Raw genomic sequence first — 14,515 nt, forward strand, 5'->3', positions numbered from 1 at the left:
GAGTGGAAATGAAGCAGACACCCCCGCCGCTCCCCGGCGGCACGCTCCCCGCTCCCGCTCCCGCTCCCGCTCCCGCTCCCGCTCCCACGCGGCCCGCCCGCCCCCCGCCCCGAGCGCCGCCCCGCGGCCCCACACCCCGCCCGGCACGCCCCGCGGGGCTCGCTCGGCCGGAGGCGGCCCAGGGCGCGGCGACTGCAGGCGGCCCAGGGCGCGGCCGCGCGGGGGCCGGAGCGCGGGGGCCGGGGCGCGGGGGCCGGAGCGCGGGGGCCGGGGCGCGGGGGCCGGGGCGCGGGCCAGCCCCGAGTGCGCCCGGGCTCTGCGGATCAGGTGGGTCCCGCGGGCGCCGCCCGACCCCGGAAGGCGGAGGGGGCGGGGGACGAGCAGCGGCTTTGTCCTTGTCGCGGCGCGCCTGCCCCAGCCCCTGCCCGCATCCTGTGCCTGCCCCACCCTGACGCGGCGCTGCCCCTGCACTCGCGGGCGGGTCCCACGCGGTCCGCGGCTGCGAGGGCGGAAGACCGGGGGCCCGGGGTCCGCGGGTCGGCTCGGAGGGACCCCCCCGCCCCAGGGAATCCCGAAAGGAGTGAGGGGGCCGTTGCCTCCGGTGGGGCAGGACAGAGGATGGCTCTCGCCCGGGACCAGACGGTAAGAGGATGCCCCTGGGAACCGGGCGCCCGGCAAGGCGGAGAGAGGGGCTCGCGAGCCCCTGGAAGTAGCCGCCCAGAGGGGAGTGGTCGGATTGCGGGGACCCAACCAAACATCGGCTTGGGGAAAGTTCAGACGCTTCTAACTTTGGCAGCAAGAGGGTCTGCCCGCTGCACTAGGTGAAGAGGGAAAGAGGCAGGGTCCCTTCAGCTTTACAAACCACCATCCCTCCTTGGAAATGGCAGAAAAAGAGCTAAGCAGTAGGATTGCACAAACTCTTGAAAGGCATCCAAAAACAGTAAAGTGGAAAAAATGGTCAGCGTTCACGGGTGGAAAGCAGGGCAAATGGAGATTTCCCAATCTTCTCGCTGGCGGGAGGGAAGGAGGAGGAGGAGGAAGGCGAGGAGGGTGTAAGCGCTCCTTCCTCCTCCCCCCCCCCCGCCCCCCCAGGAACGGAGACCCGGGCTGCTGCTCTTGTGGCCTTGTTTTGTCGTTTGCACGCCTTCTGGCTCCTGCTGGCTCCTGCGAAGGCCTCGTTGTCTCCTTGATTTACCTGAAAATAGGTATGTCTCAGGAGTCAGGATATGCCCCCAGGGAGAGCTCCGGCCTCCTGCTTCTTAGCTGGGAGACACTTGCTTAGGGGGAAGCCTTAGTTTCTACAACTATGAAATGTGGATGCTGCTCTGGGTAAGAAAACGCTAGTGAGGAGGGGCCAGTGTGTGTTGCGGGGTGGGGACATCGTTATTCTGTTGTACTCCTGTGCCTCTTTGGCTAGCGAAGCAAGCACTCTATCTTGTTCCAAGTCATTGCTGGGTGTACCTTACCTGCTCTAGCAGATGAGGGGCAGGTGAAAATCTGTTATTGTTACAAGTGGCATGTACTCGACAACTATGGCAATAAGGCAGTGCTGAAAAAAATCCCTAGGGCTTATCTCTTATCCAAGAGATTTCAAACTCCCCCTGGGAGTCTTGCGATCCTGGCTCAGGAGCCACCATAGTGGAGGAGGAGAGCCTCCAGGGCAGGGCTCTGACCCCTCCCTTCCTTCTTTCAGACTGGAGTTTCCTCCTAGAAGTTTTTATCTCTTTGTTGGGAAACCCCATGAGCTGTTTTTAGTAACAGATTCCTCAGATCCAGTCTCCTTTGGTCATCTTCAGTGGAGAAACTGAGTCAAGATGTACGCAAAGTGATTTGTGTAAGATCTGGTGGCCAAACCTTGGCAGGAAACCTGTGTCTTGAATAATAGGCCAGGAGCCCTTTACCTGCCCATGGTGGCTCTGAGCATCTATTTCTCCAGCTGTTAGCACCAGCTCACGAGGACCCTACCTCCAAGGCCTCAGGTCTACCTTATTACCCTTCTGGGAGAAGAAGCCAAGAATTACATCCTTGTAGATATTTTTAAAGGACTTTTGTGGGATCTTCACATGGGAATTGGTTTTACAGGCTGAGATAAAAAAGAATTACGTTCCCCAGGAGCTAGTCAGCCCCTATCAGCTCAGCCTGGCAGGGTGTGCAGGTCAGAGAGGCCAAGCAACTTGCTCCTGGGCACTCAGCATTTAATTTGCAGCTGGGATTGGAATGCAGCTCTGCCTGACTCTAAGGCTTGTGCTCTTTACATTATGTTATCCCTCATGATGAGGGAAAAATGGCTGATGGACAGATGTCATTCAGATGGGAGCTAGAGTGAGAAGAGAATGGCTGACAGCGGGGCAGCATTAAGTGGGAGACTGGGCATTCATGGGCGTGTGTGGATGTTCATACCATAAATGTAATTGTATTTGAAATGAGTGTGTTTTCTGCCTTGTATTTTTTTCTATTTCATTGTTTTTGGGTTTGTTTTTGTTTTTTTTGTAGATACTTGAAAGTTTTATTTTTCTAATTCTTAAAGTTTAATCTACATACAATAGCATCCATAGATCTTAAATGTTCGGTTCAAACACGTCTTGACAGTTGTTTATGGTTATGTAACCACTACCCAAAACGAGATGTAAATATTTGCATCAACCTAGAAAGTTCCTGTGTCCAACTAATTTTCCTTCTGTCCCTCTAGGCAGCCATTTTTCTGATTTTATTACCGTTGATTAATTTTGCCTGCTCTTGGGCTTCACATAAATGGAACCGTACCATATATCTCTGGTTTATTTCACTTGACAAAGCAGTTTTCAAGTTCACCTGTGTTGCTGCATATGAGTATATGTTCCTTTTTACGCTGAGTAGTATTCATTCTATTGTATGGGTATACCACGGTTTGCTTATTCATTCTTTCGTTGATGAACGTTTTGGGTTATTTCTAATTTGAGCTCTTAATTCTTATAGAATTCTTTTGGGGACATTTGTTTTCTTTTCATTTTAAATTCAATCTGCCAACATATAGTGCAACACCCAGTGCTCATCTCATCAAGTTTGCTTGTTTTCAAGTAGAAGTGAAACCCTTGGGTCACAGGATATATACCATTTTACCTTCCCATAGTAATGTGTGAGGCGTGTGATTATTCTGCACCCTACACGATATTTGATGTTGTCAGTCGTTTTGAATTTAACTTTTAGTGGCTGGGTGATGGCATCTCATACCTTCTACTTTATAATGGAATTTTAAGGATTCTTGGAGAAGAGAGCATAAACAGGAGGCAGAATATGAAACAAGATGGTAGTTTGGAGGCCAATAGTTGGAATTATGACCTTAGGAATAGGAGTTTCTGGGCTCCAGAGAGCTTTCTGCATATCACCTGAGATTTAAGAGCTAGTACTTAGACTCTACAAATTAGGCGAGTTCGTTTCTGCTTAGGGCTTTATTTATTTTTTCAAAAGATTTTATTTATTTATTCATAAGAGACAGAGAGAGAAAGAGAGGCAGAGACACAGGCAGAGGGAGAAGCAGGCTCCATGCAGGGAGCCTGATGCAGGACTCGATCCAGGATCACTCCCTGAGCCGAAGGCAGACAGTCAACCGCTGAGCCACCCAGGCAACCCCAAGCTTATGGGTTTAAACGCTACCTCCAGGACTGTTGTCTTTATCTCCAGTTCACATCTCCATTTGGGGTCTTCGATTCACATATTTAACTGCCCACCGGGCATGTCTTCTTGGACGTCTCAATGACACTACAGACTTGACAAGGCTGGAACACAACTTATAATCTCATATTGGCTTTCTGTCATGGGTCACTGGATGAATGATGGCACCACTAACTAAGAATATATAAAGAAGGACATTTAGGTCAAGGGTAGGGATAATGTATTTGGTTCCATGCTAAATGGTGTGGAGTGGTCTGGGAAGATAAGGAGAGGAAGTTGCACTGAACCGTTAGGAGATAATTGACCTCTGTTGGGAGTAGTTTTGGCAGAATGGAGGGCAGGCAAGCTAGATTGCTGAGACATGAGAGAGAAGGAAGTGGAGGTGGCGAGTACAGAGGCAGCTTTTTCAAGAATTATGTTTGAAAAGACCAGAGGGAGATTGCACTACTGTGGTAGAAAGATGGTGAAGGGAAGGATTTTAGGATGGAAAAGACAAGAGAGATGGAGGCTCAGGGGAAGGACTCAGTCCAAGAGAAGGAGGGAAGGATGGGTGATAGAGCAAGGTGCTAGAGGAACAGGAAGAAATTGGGAGGTTGGCTTTGAAAGGAGGATGGATGCCTCCATTCCTGAGACTGGATGTGAGTGGATGAAAGTGAGAAAGCTTGTCAACAACAGAATTCTCTGTTGACCCTAAATGTGTACAACCTTCATGATCATCACCGTCTGCTCCCTGCTCATCTTGTGTAGTGTGTATCAGTTAGCTTTTTCTGCAGCTCTGCTGCATAATAAACCACCCCCAAATCTCAATTTATGATCACAAAAGTGTATTGTTCATCTAAAATGATGACTGTAGAGCATTTGGTTATGTGGTTTTGTGGTTGAGCTCCAGGTGCCAGCCAGCCAGATCTGCTCCATGTGTCTTCTCACTGCAGGATGAAGACTGAAGGAGCTCCATCTAGCTGATATATATTATTTTCATGGTTGGAGCTGGAGGAAGAAAGGAATGATGTGATACCTTGTAAAGCCTCCACTCTGAACTGGCATGCTATCACTTCTACCTACATTCTGTTGGTCAAAGTCAGTGATGTGACCAAGCCCAAAGTCAGTGGGACAGATGAATGGATATATAAGCACATTTTGTTTTATTGGTTTGTTTGTTTTTTAGTTTTTATTTTTATTTATTTATGATAGTCACAGAGAGAGAGAGAGGCGCAGAGACACAGGCAGAGGGAGAAGCAGGCTCCATGCACCGGGAGCCCGATGTGGGATTCGATCCCGGATCTCCAGGATCGCGCCCTGGGCCAAAGGCAGGCGCCAAACCGCTGTGCCACCCAGGGATCCCTGTTTGTTTGTTTTTTAAAGATTTTTATTCACTTGAGAGAAAGAGAGAGAGAGCGCATAAGTTGGAGGAGGGGAAGAGGGACAAGCAGACTCCCTGCTGAGCAAGGAGCCCAATGTGGGGCTCTATCCCAAGACCCTGACTTGGGGCTCTGTCCCCAGACTGAGATTGTGCCCTGAACTGAAGTCAGACATTTTTTATTTATTTATTTTTTATTTATACTTTTTAAACTTTATTGAGAGACACAGAGAGAAAGAAGCAGAGAGACACAGGCAGAGGGAGATGCAGGCTCCATGCAAGGAGCCCCACTCAGGACCTGATCCCGGGACTCCAGGATCATGCCCTGGGCACAAGGCAAGCGCTAAACCGCTGAGACCCAGGGATCCCATGAAGTCAGACATTTAACCAACTGAGCCACCCAGGCCTCCCCCCACTTTTTAAAATTTATTTATTTTATTTTATTTTATTTTTTAAAGATTTATTTATTTATTTATGATAGACATAGAGAGAGAGAGAGGCAGAGACACAGGAGGAGGGAGAAGCAGGCTCCATGCTGGGAGCCTGACACGGGACTCGATCCCGGGACTCCAGGATCGGGTCCTGGGCCAAAGGCAGGCGCTAAACCGCTGAGCCACCCAGGGATCCCCTATTTATTTATTTTAGAGAAAGAGAGTGAGAGAAAGCATGTGATCGAAGGTGGGGGGACAGAAGGAGAGGGAGATAGAGAATCTAAGCAGACTCCCTACTGAGCATGGAGCCTGATGCAGGGCTTAATCCCACCATCATAACCTGAACTGAAATTAAGAGTCGGATGCTTAATGGATTGAGCCACCCAAGCGCCCCAACAGGCACATTTCATTTTATTGTGCTTTGCAGATGAATTGTGTTTTTTACAAATTTAAGGTTTGTGGCAAACCTAGATCCAAAAAGTCTATCTGTGCTTTTTTTTTTTTTTTTTTTTTTTTTTAAGAGAGGGGCACAGAAAGTAGTAGCACAGGGGTGGGAGGGACAGTAGGAAAGAGAATCCCAAGCAGTCTCCATGCCCAGCTGAGAGCCCAAGGCTGGGCTCAGTATCATGACCCTGAGATCATGACCTGTGCCAGTCTCAAGGGCTGTACGTCTAACCAACTGAGCCACCCAGGTGCCCCAACTGGCACCATTTTTGCAACAGCATTTGCTCAGTTTGTGTCTCTGTAGCACATTTTGGTAATTCTTGCAACATTTTCATTATTTCAACGAACTCTTCTGTCATTACTTTATTAGAATTGCTGCAATCTCATGATAGAACTTTTAACGGGTGAGGAGGTACTTCTTATGGGCGAGCAAAGAAAGTGGTTTCTTGAGATGGAGTCTAGTCCTGATGAAGAGGCTGTGAAGATTGTTGAAATGACAAAGGATTTAGAATAATCACATTAACTCTGCTGATAAAGCCAGTGGCACGGTTTGAGAGAGAAATAAAAAAACCACTATTTTATTTTATTTTATTTTATTTTTTTATTTTATTTTATTTTTGAAGATTATTTATTTATTTATACATGAGAGACATACAAAGAGAGGTAAAGATATAGGCAGAGGGAGAAGCAGGCTCCCCATGGGGAGCCTGATGCAGGACTTGATCCCAGGACCCTGGGAACATGGCCTGAGCCAAAGGCAGATGCTCAACCACTGAGCCACCCAGGTGTTCTAATGTGGGTAACATGCTATCAAATAGCATCTCATGCTGTAGAGAAGTCATTCATGAAAGGAAGATTCAGTTGATGCAGCAAAGTTTACTGTTGTCTCATTTTAAGAAATTGCCAGAGCCACCCCAACCTGCAGCAACCAGTTACCCTGATCACTAGCCATCAAGATCAAGGCAAGACTCTCCTCCACCAGCAAAAAAATTCCAGCTTGCTGAAAGCTCAGATACTGGGTAGCATTTTTTTTTTTTTTTAGCAATAAAGATTTTTTTTAGCAATAAAGAATTTTTAAATTATGGCATATGCATTGTTTTCTTAGACATAATGCACTTAATAGACTACAGCATGGCATAAACATAACTTTTATATGCATGAAAAAAAAACAAAAAATTCATTTGACTTGCTTGGTTGCAATATTTGCTTTATTGCAGTAGTCGGGAACTGAACCTGCACTACCTCGAGAGTATGTCTGTAGCTGCTTTTTAGCAGGGAGTGATAGTTAAGAACAATAATCCAATTGATCACATGTATTTGTTAATAACTCCCTGATACAAGTCTGCATTGATTTTTCTCTCTCCAAACTAATCCCCATTGCACAGGCTGCTCTGGTACAGTTGCCCTCTTTTCAGGCATGGTGATGCACTTTCAAGTTGCTGTGTCTTTGTACACATGGTCCTTCTATCTGAGAGCCTCCCCCTGAACCAGATCTATGGCCCAGTGCAGGCAACCCTGCCTCTTTGTTATCCTTGTACTTTGGTGCCATGGTTCTTGCTTAGTTGAGGTGCAGCCCTCTCCACCCAGACCCCTGCTGCTATGACCTCTCTGTTCTCTGCTCCAGGCTCCTGTCCTCCAGGACATCTTGTTCTGTAACCTACGCCTCACCAGCCACCGATTGGGGATTTGATCTTTCCCAGGCTCCCCTCTGGCTCAGGGTAAGGCATGTGTTTCTTTACATGACATCCAAGTTCCTGCACGAGCTGCTCTCTGAACAATTCTTTATTCTCGTCACTCTATCCCTTAGGATTTTTTGCAGCCTCTGGGAACTACTGCTAATTCCTGAAACCCTCCTCTGGTTTTATGGCTCTGGGCTTTTCCCCATGGTGCCCGCTCTGCTTGGAACACCCTTTTTACTTCCTCCCCAAATCCACCTGCAGACTCCTCCTTCATGACCCAGCTTAATCATCATCCTCTCTGTGAAACCAGTCGCCCCCTGCATCCCAGGAGTTAGGTGCTACCCCCAGCAACCCCAGGGAACCTCGACGGTGCACTGCAGAAGCCGGAGGGCACGCTGCACACCCCAATGGCTCTCTTTGCTGATTCACGCCGGTAGTTAGGTAGAGGCCGACTGCATTAGTTTGCATCCCTAATGACTGTCAGTCCTGGAGCAAGGCACCTCACCTCTTGGTCTGGGCTGAGAGGTCTGCTCCCAGGAGCTTTTACCTTCACTCCTCAGACAGGGTGGGCAGGTAGCTTACTTAGTTTGGAAAGCCAAAGCAATGTAGATTTGGTATGTGTACTGAAGGCAAAGAGGTCATCATTTAGTATACTTAACCCAGAATTACTTTTAAAAGTCTTCTCTTTTGAAAAAGAGGAAGTAAAAATATGCCATTTAAAACTCCAGCCAGAGAGCTGTTCTGCTCAACTTGTCCAAACCCAGTGTGGAGGCCACAGACCTCAGCTGCATGCAGTCAGACCCAGCTGAGGGAGATGCCAGGATATGGGCTCTGGCAGCCACTCTGCTAATTTTTATTGCCAAATAGAGTTTCATAAGGGATGGCAGGGTGGAGATCCAGCACTGTGTGCTCCTGTTTTTATGCACCAGGGGAAAGACTGGACCAGCGTTCACAAGTGGGCTGGGTGGTCTCCTGTGCTTCCTGTGGCTTCTCTCTCAAGCCACATGTGCTTGGCAGGTGTCAATGGTAGGAGAAGGCATGGTGCTGCTGCTTGCACCAGGTTCCAACTCGGAGAGTGAGTGATCTTAGGGGGAGGAGGAGAGTCCAGGGAGAGCGTATCAGGGAAGTGAGGGGCAGAGCGAGGTTTCCGGGAGGATGTTGTCAGGAGGGCTGAATGGTGCTGAGAGGTTGGGTGGAATGAGCCCTGGAAGCGATCAGTTGGCTATGGGTTGACAGCAAAACCCCAGGGAAAACAGAAAAATAATTACAGAATTATTATTATTAGAGTTCTCTACAGTAGTTGACAGTTGGAAGAGTGAGGTCATATTTCCATCTTGCTTGAGCAACACAAATGCCCTGTGAGGTTAGCAAGTTAGGAATTCTGCCCCCATTTTATATAGGGAGAAACTGAGGGATGGGGTTTTAATGTTTTGGCTAAAGCCTTTCAAGAACAAATAGCAGAATAGAGGCATGAAAGGCCAGTCCTGACTCCCAACAGTGTGGCTTAGAGACCCTGGTGGTGCGCAGGCAGGGGAAGCAAAGGTGGCTCTAGGTTTCAGGGGTGCTTGGTATAGATGCACATCCAGGCCGGGGCAGGGCTGCTACGTGGTGCTGCTCAGACAGAAATCAACCAGATGGAGTGCAAGATAACCTCTGGAAGAAGCCAGGAAAGAGAGGCCAGATCTTGTGATTAGTTCTTAATGAAAGTTTTTTTTTAAATTTTTATTTTTATTTATGATAGGCACACAGTGAGAGAGAGAGAGAGGGGCAGAGACACAGGCAGAGGGAGAAGCAGGCTCCATGCACCGGGAGCCCGACGTGGGATTCGATCCCGGGTCTCCAGGATCGCACCCTGGGCCAAAGGCAAGCGCCACACCGCTGCGCCACCCAGGGATCCCCTTAATGAAAGTTTTTAATTCTATCCCAGGCTGTGTGCTCTTGTCTTTAGGAACCTTGCTTTAAATGCTCACTTAGAACAGGACACTGGAAAGTGTCTGGGCTGAAAGTGAGCTGATCTGGCCACTCCATGTACTGGGGCTGCCAGCGCCTCAGTTTCCCTGTCAGCAAAATAGCCTGAAGCCGTGATCTAGCAAACTTCTCTCTGAGCAACTCTTGCTGTTTTTTTTTTTTTTTTTTTTTTTCAACTCTTGCTGTTAAACAGTAAGTCCAAACCCCCAGGAAATAAACATTCAGACTAAAAACCGAAAGGGAGAAGCAGCTATCGTGGCCAGAGGGAGCCCAGTGTTTTTGGCTCCTACTTGCCAGATTGGACACCAGGGACTGTGGTTCTAGGAGATACACCTGTTACAGGGATCCCAGAGCTTTGAAATTAGCTGGTCATTCAACATTCACTGAGCCACCATGAATTCATGCACTCATTTATCAACACATCCAGAATCCGTTGGGCAGCTCCTATGTGCTCTTCTAGATACCTGGAAGGTAGCAGAGAAGGGAGACACAATCCCTGCCCACCCAGAGGCTGGGGTTTGGCTTAGGAGACAGTCGTTAAAAAAACTGACTGCATAGCAAGAGCCATGATGGAGAAGAGCAGGGTGGGTGTCACAGGGGCCTGAATCTGTCAGGGGAGGTGGTCAGGGAGGGCTTCCTTGAGGAAGTGATCTGTAAGCTGAGCCCCACAAGAGTTAGAGGGTGAAGAGGGAAGAGTGTTTCTGGTGAGGGAAGAGGTTGTAAGAACCAAACATCCTGCTATCCCGTTGGCTGTTCAGAACCTAGACAGCCTTAATGGCTAGGAGAGCAGAGGAGGGAGCAAGCCTGGGACAGTGGGCCAGCTGCCCAGAAGGATGGTGTATGGTTGGGGTTGGTAGCATCTGTGTGCAGAACAGCAGCTGCCCTCCTATCTCCTCCCTCAGGGAACCATGAGTCCGCAAGTGGCCCTCCAGCTGTCCCCAAGAGGAACTTGCTCAGCATCTATGGGGAAGGCAGAGACACTTCCCAAAATCAGGGGCAGGGGTCTTGCTTGGTTCAGTTGGCTAAATCTGTGGATATGTCTACAGTGGTCTTTCGTATAACAAATTTGGTTTTCAGATGTTAACCAGAGCTGTGCAAAGGAAGGGAAAATTAAAATTCCTATGTGCAAATTTAATTGAGTGCTCAGGAATCGATTCCTGAGCATGCAAGTGCTCAGTAAATGTTTGGGGCTGATAACTCTTGAGTGGCACCTGAGAATGTGTCCCTGTCAGAGATCGTCGGTGTAAGCCACAGATGGAGGTTCTAGCTCACAGAGGCAGAAAAGGCGTGCATTGGAAGGATTTCTTTTGTTGCTTCACAGTATGCCTGGGGTGGCTGGGAAACCAAGCTGGCCAGAAGCAGTAGGGTCTTGCCCCGGAGCTGGCTCTAGCCTCTGCTGCTTCTAGAACTGCTGGAACCTGTCATGGGCATCTGAACTCTTGTGCCACTTCTCTAGGATGTAAACCCACTAATAGGCCAGGCCTAGATGACTCTGCTGCATTCTGGGTGCACGTGGGCAGACAGGAGAGTGTTTGGCCCATCTGTTCTGGTGGCCAGAGGGGATTCCTGACACAAAACCGAGAAGCCAGAGTCCACCAGTGTTGGGGCACCCTTAGTGCCACAAGATCCTGCCACCCTAAGGAGAGTCCCAGGGCTGTAGGTGCGGGACAGAGAAGGATCCTGGAGAGCTAGCTCTCAAAGGGGCAGCCTGGCCTTGGGCAACTTTTGAACCTCTGGGCCTCAAGATTCTCAGGTGCACAGTTCAGAAACAGACGTGCCCAGTGGCATGGTGTTATTACATGGGAGCGCCCCTCGTCATTATTATCAGTAGAAGTAACAGTAATTTCACTCAGCTGTTACCAGAACAGTTTTGTCTGCAAAGGAATGAAACCCATGTGAAAATCTAAAAGTTAGAGGTGACCACACACATTTCTACAGATTCCCTGCAGGGGCTCCTTTAAACTTTTACGTCCCCAGGATACTTACCATAGGACTTCATTGACCAAAATTAAATAAACAAATTAATGAGCGAGTCACCATCTCACAGATCCTTGATAATAAATGCTATTAAGGAGAGCAGTTGTATTGCAGGGACAAACAGATCCTTTTAGAGATCCCAGTCTGGCTTCCTCACTGTGGAAGCCCTAAAAAAGGAAGAGAAAGTTCGGGCCATGTGACTGGAGGCGCCCCCCCCCCCCCCATCCCCAGGAGAGTTGGGGCCACACCACCACACCCTCTGGCCGGAAGAACACAGACTCCCTCAGACACAGAACGCCCAGGTTAGACCTTGACTCGGAAGCACGCTGGTAAATGTTTCATGACTAGCAACTCAATAATTGAAAGACCCTCCTCTTTTCCTGTGGTGTTCAGAGCAGTGATAGGAACAGGGCTGACCCCACACCTGGCATCTTGTGCTGCATCTCATTGATCTGCTTTCCAGGAGGTCATCCTCTCCAGGGCCAGCCAACGAGGGCCCCGGCTACTGAATCTGGTGCTCGGCAGCCTGGGGCAGTAGCCAGACCCCGCATCCATCTGCTTTGGGGAAGTATCCTAGGATTTTCCGCCGTCTGTGCTACAGTTTTCTTTTCCTGCTGTGCTTGGCTGCACCTGAGCTTCCGATTTCCTTTCTCTGAGGGATGGGGCTGGATGTGGCTGGCAGGGCCAGTAGGGCTGTCTGGTGAGACAGGGAAGTGATCCAGAAACCAGAGTGATAATAAAAGAACAGCTCACACTCACTGGGCGTTTACCCACTTCAGATGCTGGCTACCCACTTCAGCTCTGCGGGAGCCCTGGCTTTTCGCCATCTAGAAACCCCAGTTTTGCAATTGAGGAAACTGAGTCACCACCCAGAATGAACAGATTAACGGTGTTGAGGTGCTCTTGTGACTGTACCTCTGATGCCTGACTGAGAGTGGTAAAAGGTTTAGAAAGGTTTAGAAATTTCCCGGGGGCCACATTAGGAGAGATCTGGGAACCAGATACAGAAGTTGTGAGCTGGTGGAAATCTAATAGATGCCCTATCTACCTCCCCATGTTGTCTGGATGAGAACCTGAGGATGGGGTGGTTGTGGGTGGGGATGGGAGGATACTTTCTGAAGATCAGAGCCCTGAGAAGAACTCAAGTTTTTTTTTTTTTTTTTTTTTAAGATTTTAGTTATTTATTCAGGAGAGAGACACAGAGAGAGAGACAGAGACAGAGACAGGAGACAGACAGGAGAAGCAGGCTCCATGCAAAGAGCCTGATGTGGGACTCAATCCCGGGACTCCGGGATCACACCCTGAGCCAAAGGCAGACACTCAGCTGCTGAGCCACCCAGGTGTCCCGAAGAACTCAGTTTTTGTTTTTTGTTTTTTTAAATTTTTATTTATTTATGATAGTCACAGAGAGAGAGAGAGAGAGAGGTAGAGACACAGGCAGAGGGAGAAGCAGGCTCCATGCACCGGGAGCCCGAAGTGGGACTCGATCCCGGGTCTCCGGGATTGCGCCCTGGGCCAAAGGCAGGCGCCAAACTGCTGCGCCACCCAGGGATCCCAGAACTCAGTTTTTGAATCAACATGCTGTCTGCCAGCTGGCAAACGAGGAGTCTTCCATCTTGTGGTGAGGTGTGTATGCCCACATGTCCAAATAGTGGTTAGTACCCCAAAGGAGAGGCATAGGGTGCTTACAAGGGAGGGTAAGAATATAACACAGAAGACTTCCCCTGGGGAGTGACATCATCATCAGAGCCTACAGGACAAGGAGGAGGGCATATGGGTGTGAGGGGGTGGGGGAAAGGCTTCTCAGGCAGAGGCAAGAGCATGTGCAAAGGGCTCGAGGCAGGAAGTGGCTCATTTTACAGATGAGGATGCCAAAGCCCAGAGATGGAAACTTACCTAATTTAGTGCCTCAAAGAATTTCCTGTCCCCTCCCTGCCTTTTCTTTAAAACTTTTTTGGGATCCCTGGGTGGCTCAGCGTTCAGCGTCTGCCTTTGGCCCAGGGCGTGATCCTGGAGACCTGGAATCGAGTCCCATGTCAGGCTCCCTGCATGGAGCCTGCTTCTCCCTCTGCCTGTGTGTCTCTGCCTCTGTGTGTGTGTGTGTGTGTGTGTGTGTGTGTGTCTCATGAATAAATAAATAAAAATCTTAAAAAAAAAACCCACAAAACTTTTTTTAAGGAAAGATGCAAGAGGGAAACAACTAATTGAACAAAGGAGTTAGTGGCAGAGCTGGAATTATCAGGATCCTTTGTCCCTCACCTCTTTTAGAATTTTAGAATTCCCATGTATCTGGGAATTTTAGAAAACCATGTATCTGGCTATTCCCTAACTGTGTGACCTTAAATAAGACAGAACCTCTTTAAGGCTCTGTTTCTTCATCTGTGAAATGGAGCCCACCTTCTTGCTCTGAGGATTTCACACGGATCCCTGTGAAAGAGCTTTGTGCCTGCCAATGTAGGACTTAGATCTGGGGTCCATGGGGCTACTGGGCTCCTTTCCCCTGCCTTTCAAGGCCGCCCCTGAGCTGCACATCTGAAGGATCCTCTTTCCACCCCACTGTTGTATGTAATCTGGAAACCTACCACTTAGTATTAACTACATTAACTACCTTTGGTACCACCACTCTCCAAGCCACCACCAGGACACACATGAATCTTGAACAGGGAACTTCTGAGATAAAAAGGAAGAAGCTTGTGAGTACTTACTATGCGCCCAACATCTCAGTGACACTGTACACTTTACATTTAGCCCCCACAGTAACGCAGAGGGCCCAGGAACCAGGAAAGGTAGACACAGTTGGCTTAGGATAGAGGGCATCTGGCAGGTAGACACATCAGCTGCCCTTCCAACCAATATCCTTTAAATATCAACAGTTATTTGGTGTGAGGGGTGTTGGAGGAAATGGATTTGCACTGAACACAAATGGCAGGCCTTTTCTGGATTCGTAATTCTTTCTGCCTGAGAAAGTATTTCCAGAAGCAGGAGGGAAAGAAATTTACAGGCAAAGT

The 14,515-nt window shown here is 48.8% G+C and overlaps 1 protein-coding gene across 17 annotated transcripts in view; it reads left to right on the top strand.

Annotated features, from left to right (window-relative positions):
- Positions 1 to 258: 258 nt before the first annotated feature.
- Positions 259 to 14,515, top strand: part of GGTA1 (glycoprotein alpha-galactosyltransferase 1 (inactive)) — a 57,137-nt gene continuing 42,880 nt past the window's right edge. For 3 of the 17 annotated variants that reach the window (XM_049114511.1, XM_049114515.1, XM_049114514.1), the window contains exon 1: positions 407 to 642. Coding sequence is in view for 2 of the 17 variants with exons in the window: in XM_049114514.1 (XP_048970471.1) it covers positions 619 to 642 (24 nt within the window). In the remaining 15 variants the exon portion in view is untranslated. Of the gene's footprint in view, positions 328 to 396; positions 643 to 1,092; positions 1,206 to 7,507; positions 7,602 to 14,515 lie in introns of those variants that run through there. The other 14 variants (XM_049114510.1, XM_035720615.2, XM_035720610.2 and 11 more) reach the window with 12 other exon arrangements.

The sequence above is a fragment of the Canis lupus genome, chromosome 9 (assembly GCF_003254725.2).
Source record: "Canis lupus dingo isolate Sandy chromosome 9, ASM325472v2, whole genome shotgun sequence".
Taxonomy (NCBI): Eukaryota; Metazoa; Chordata; class Mammalia; order Carnivora; family Canidae; genus Canis; species Canis lupus.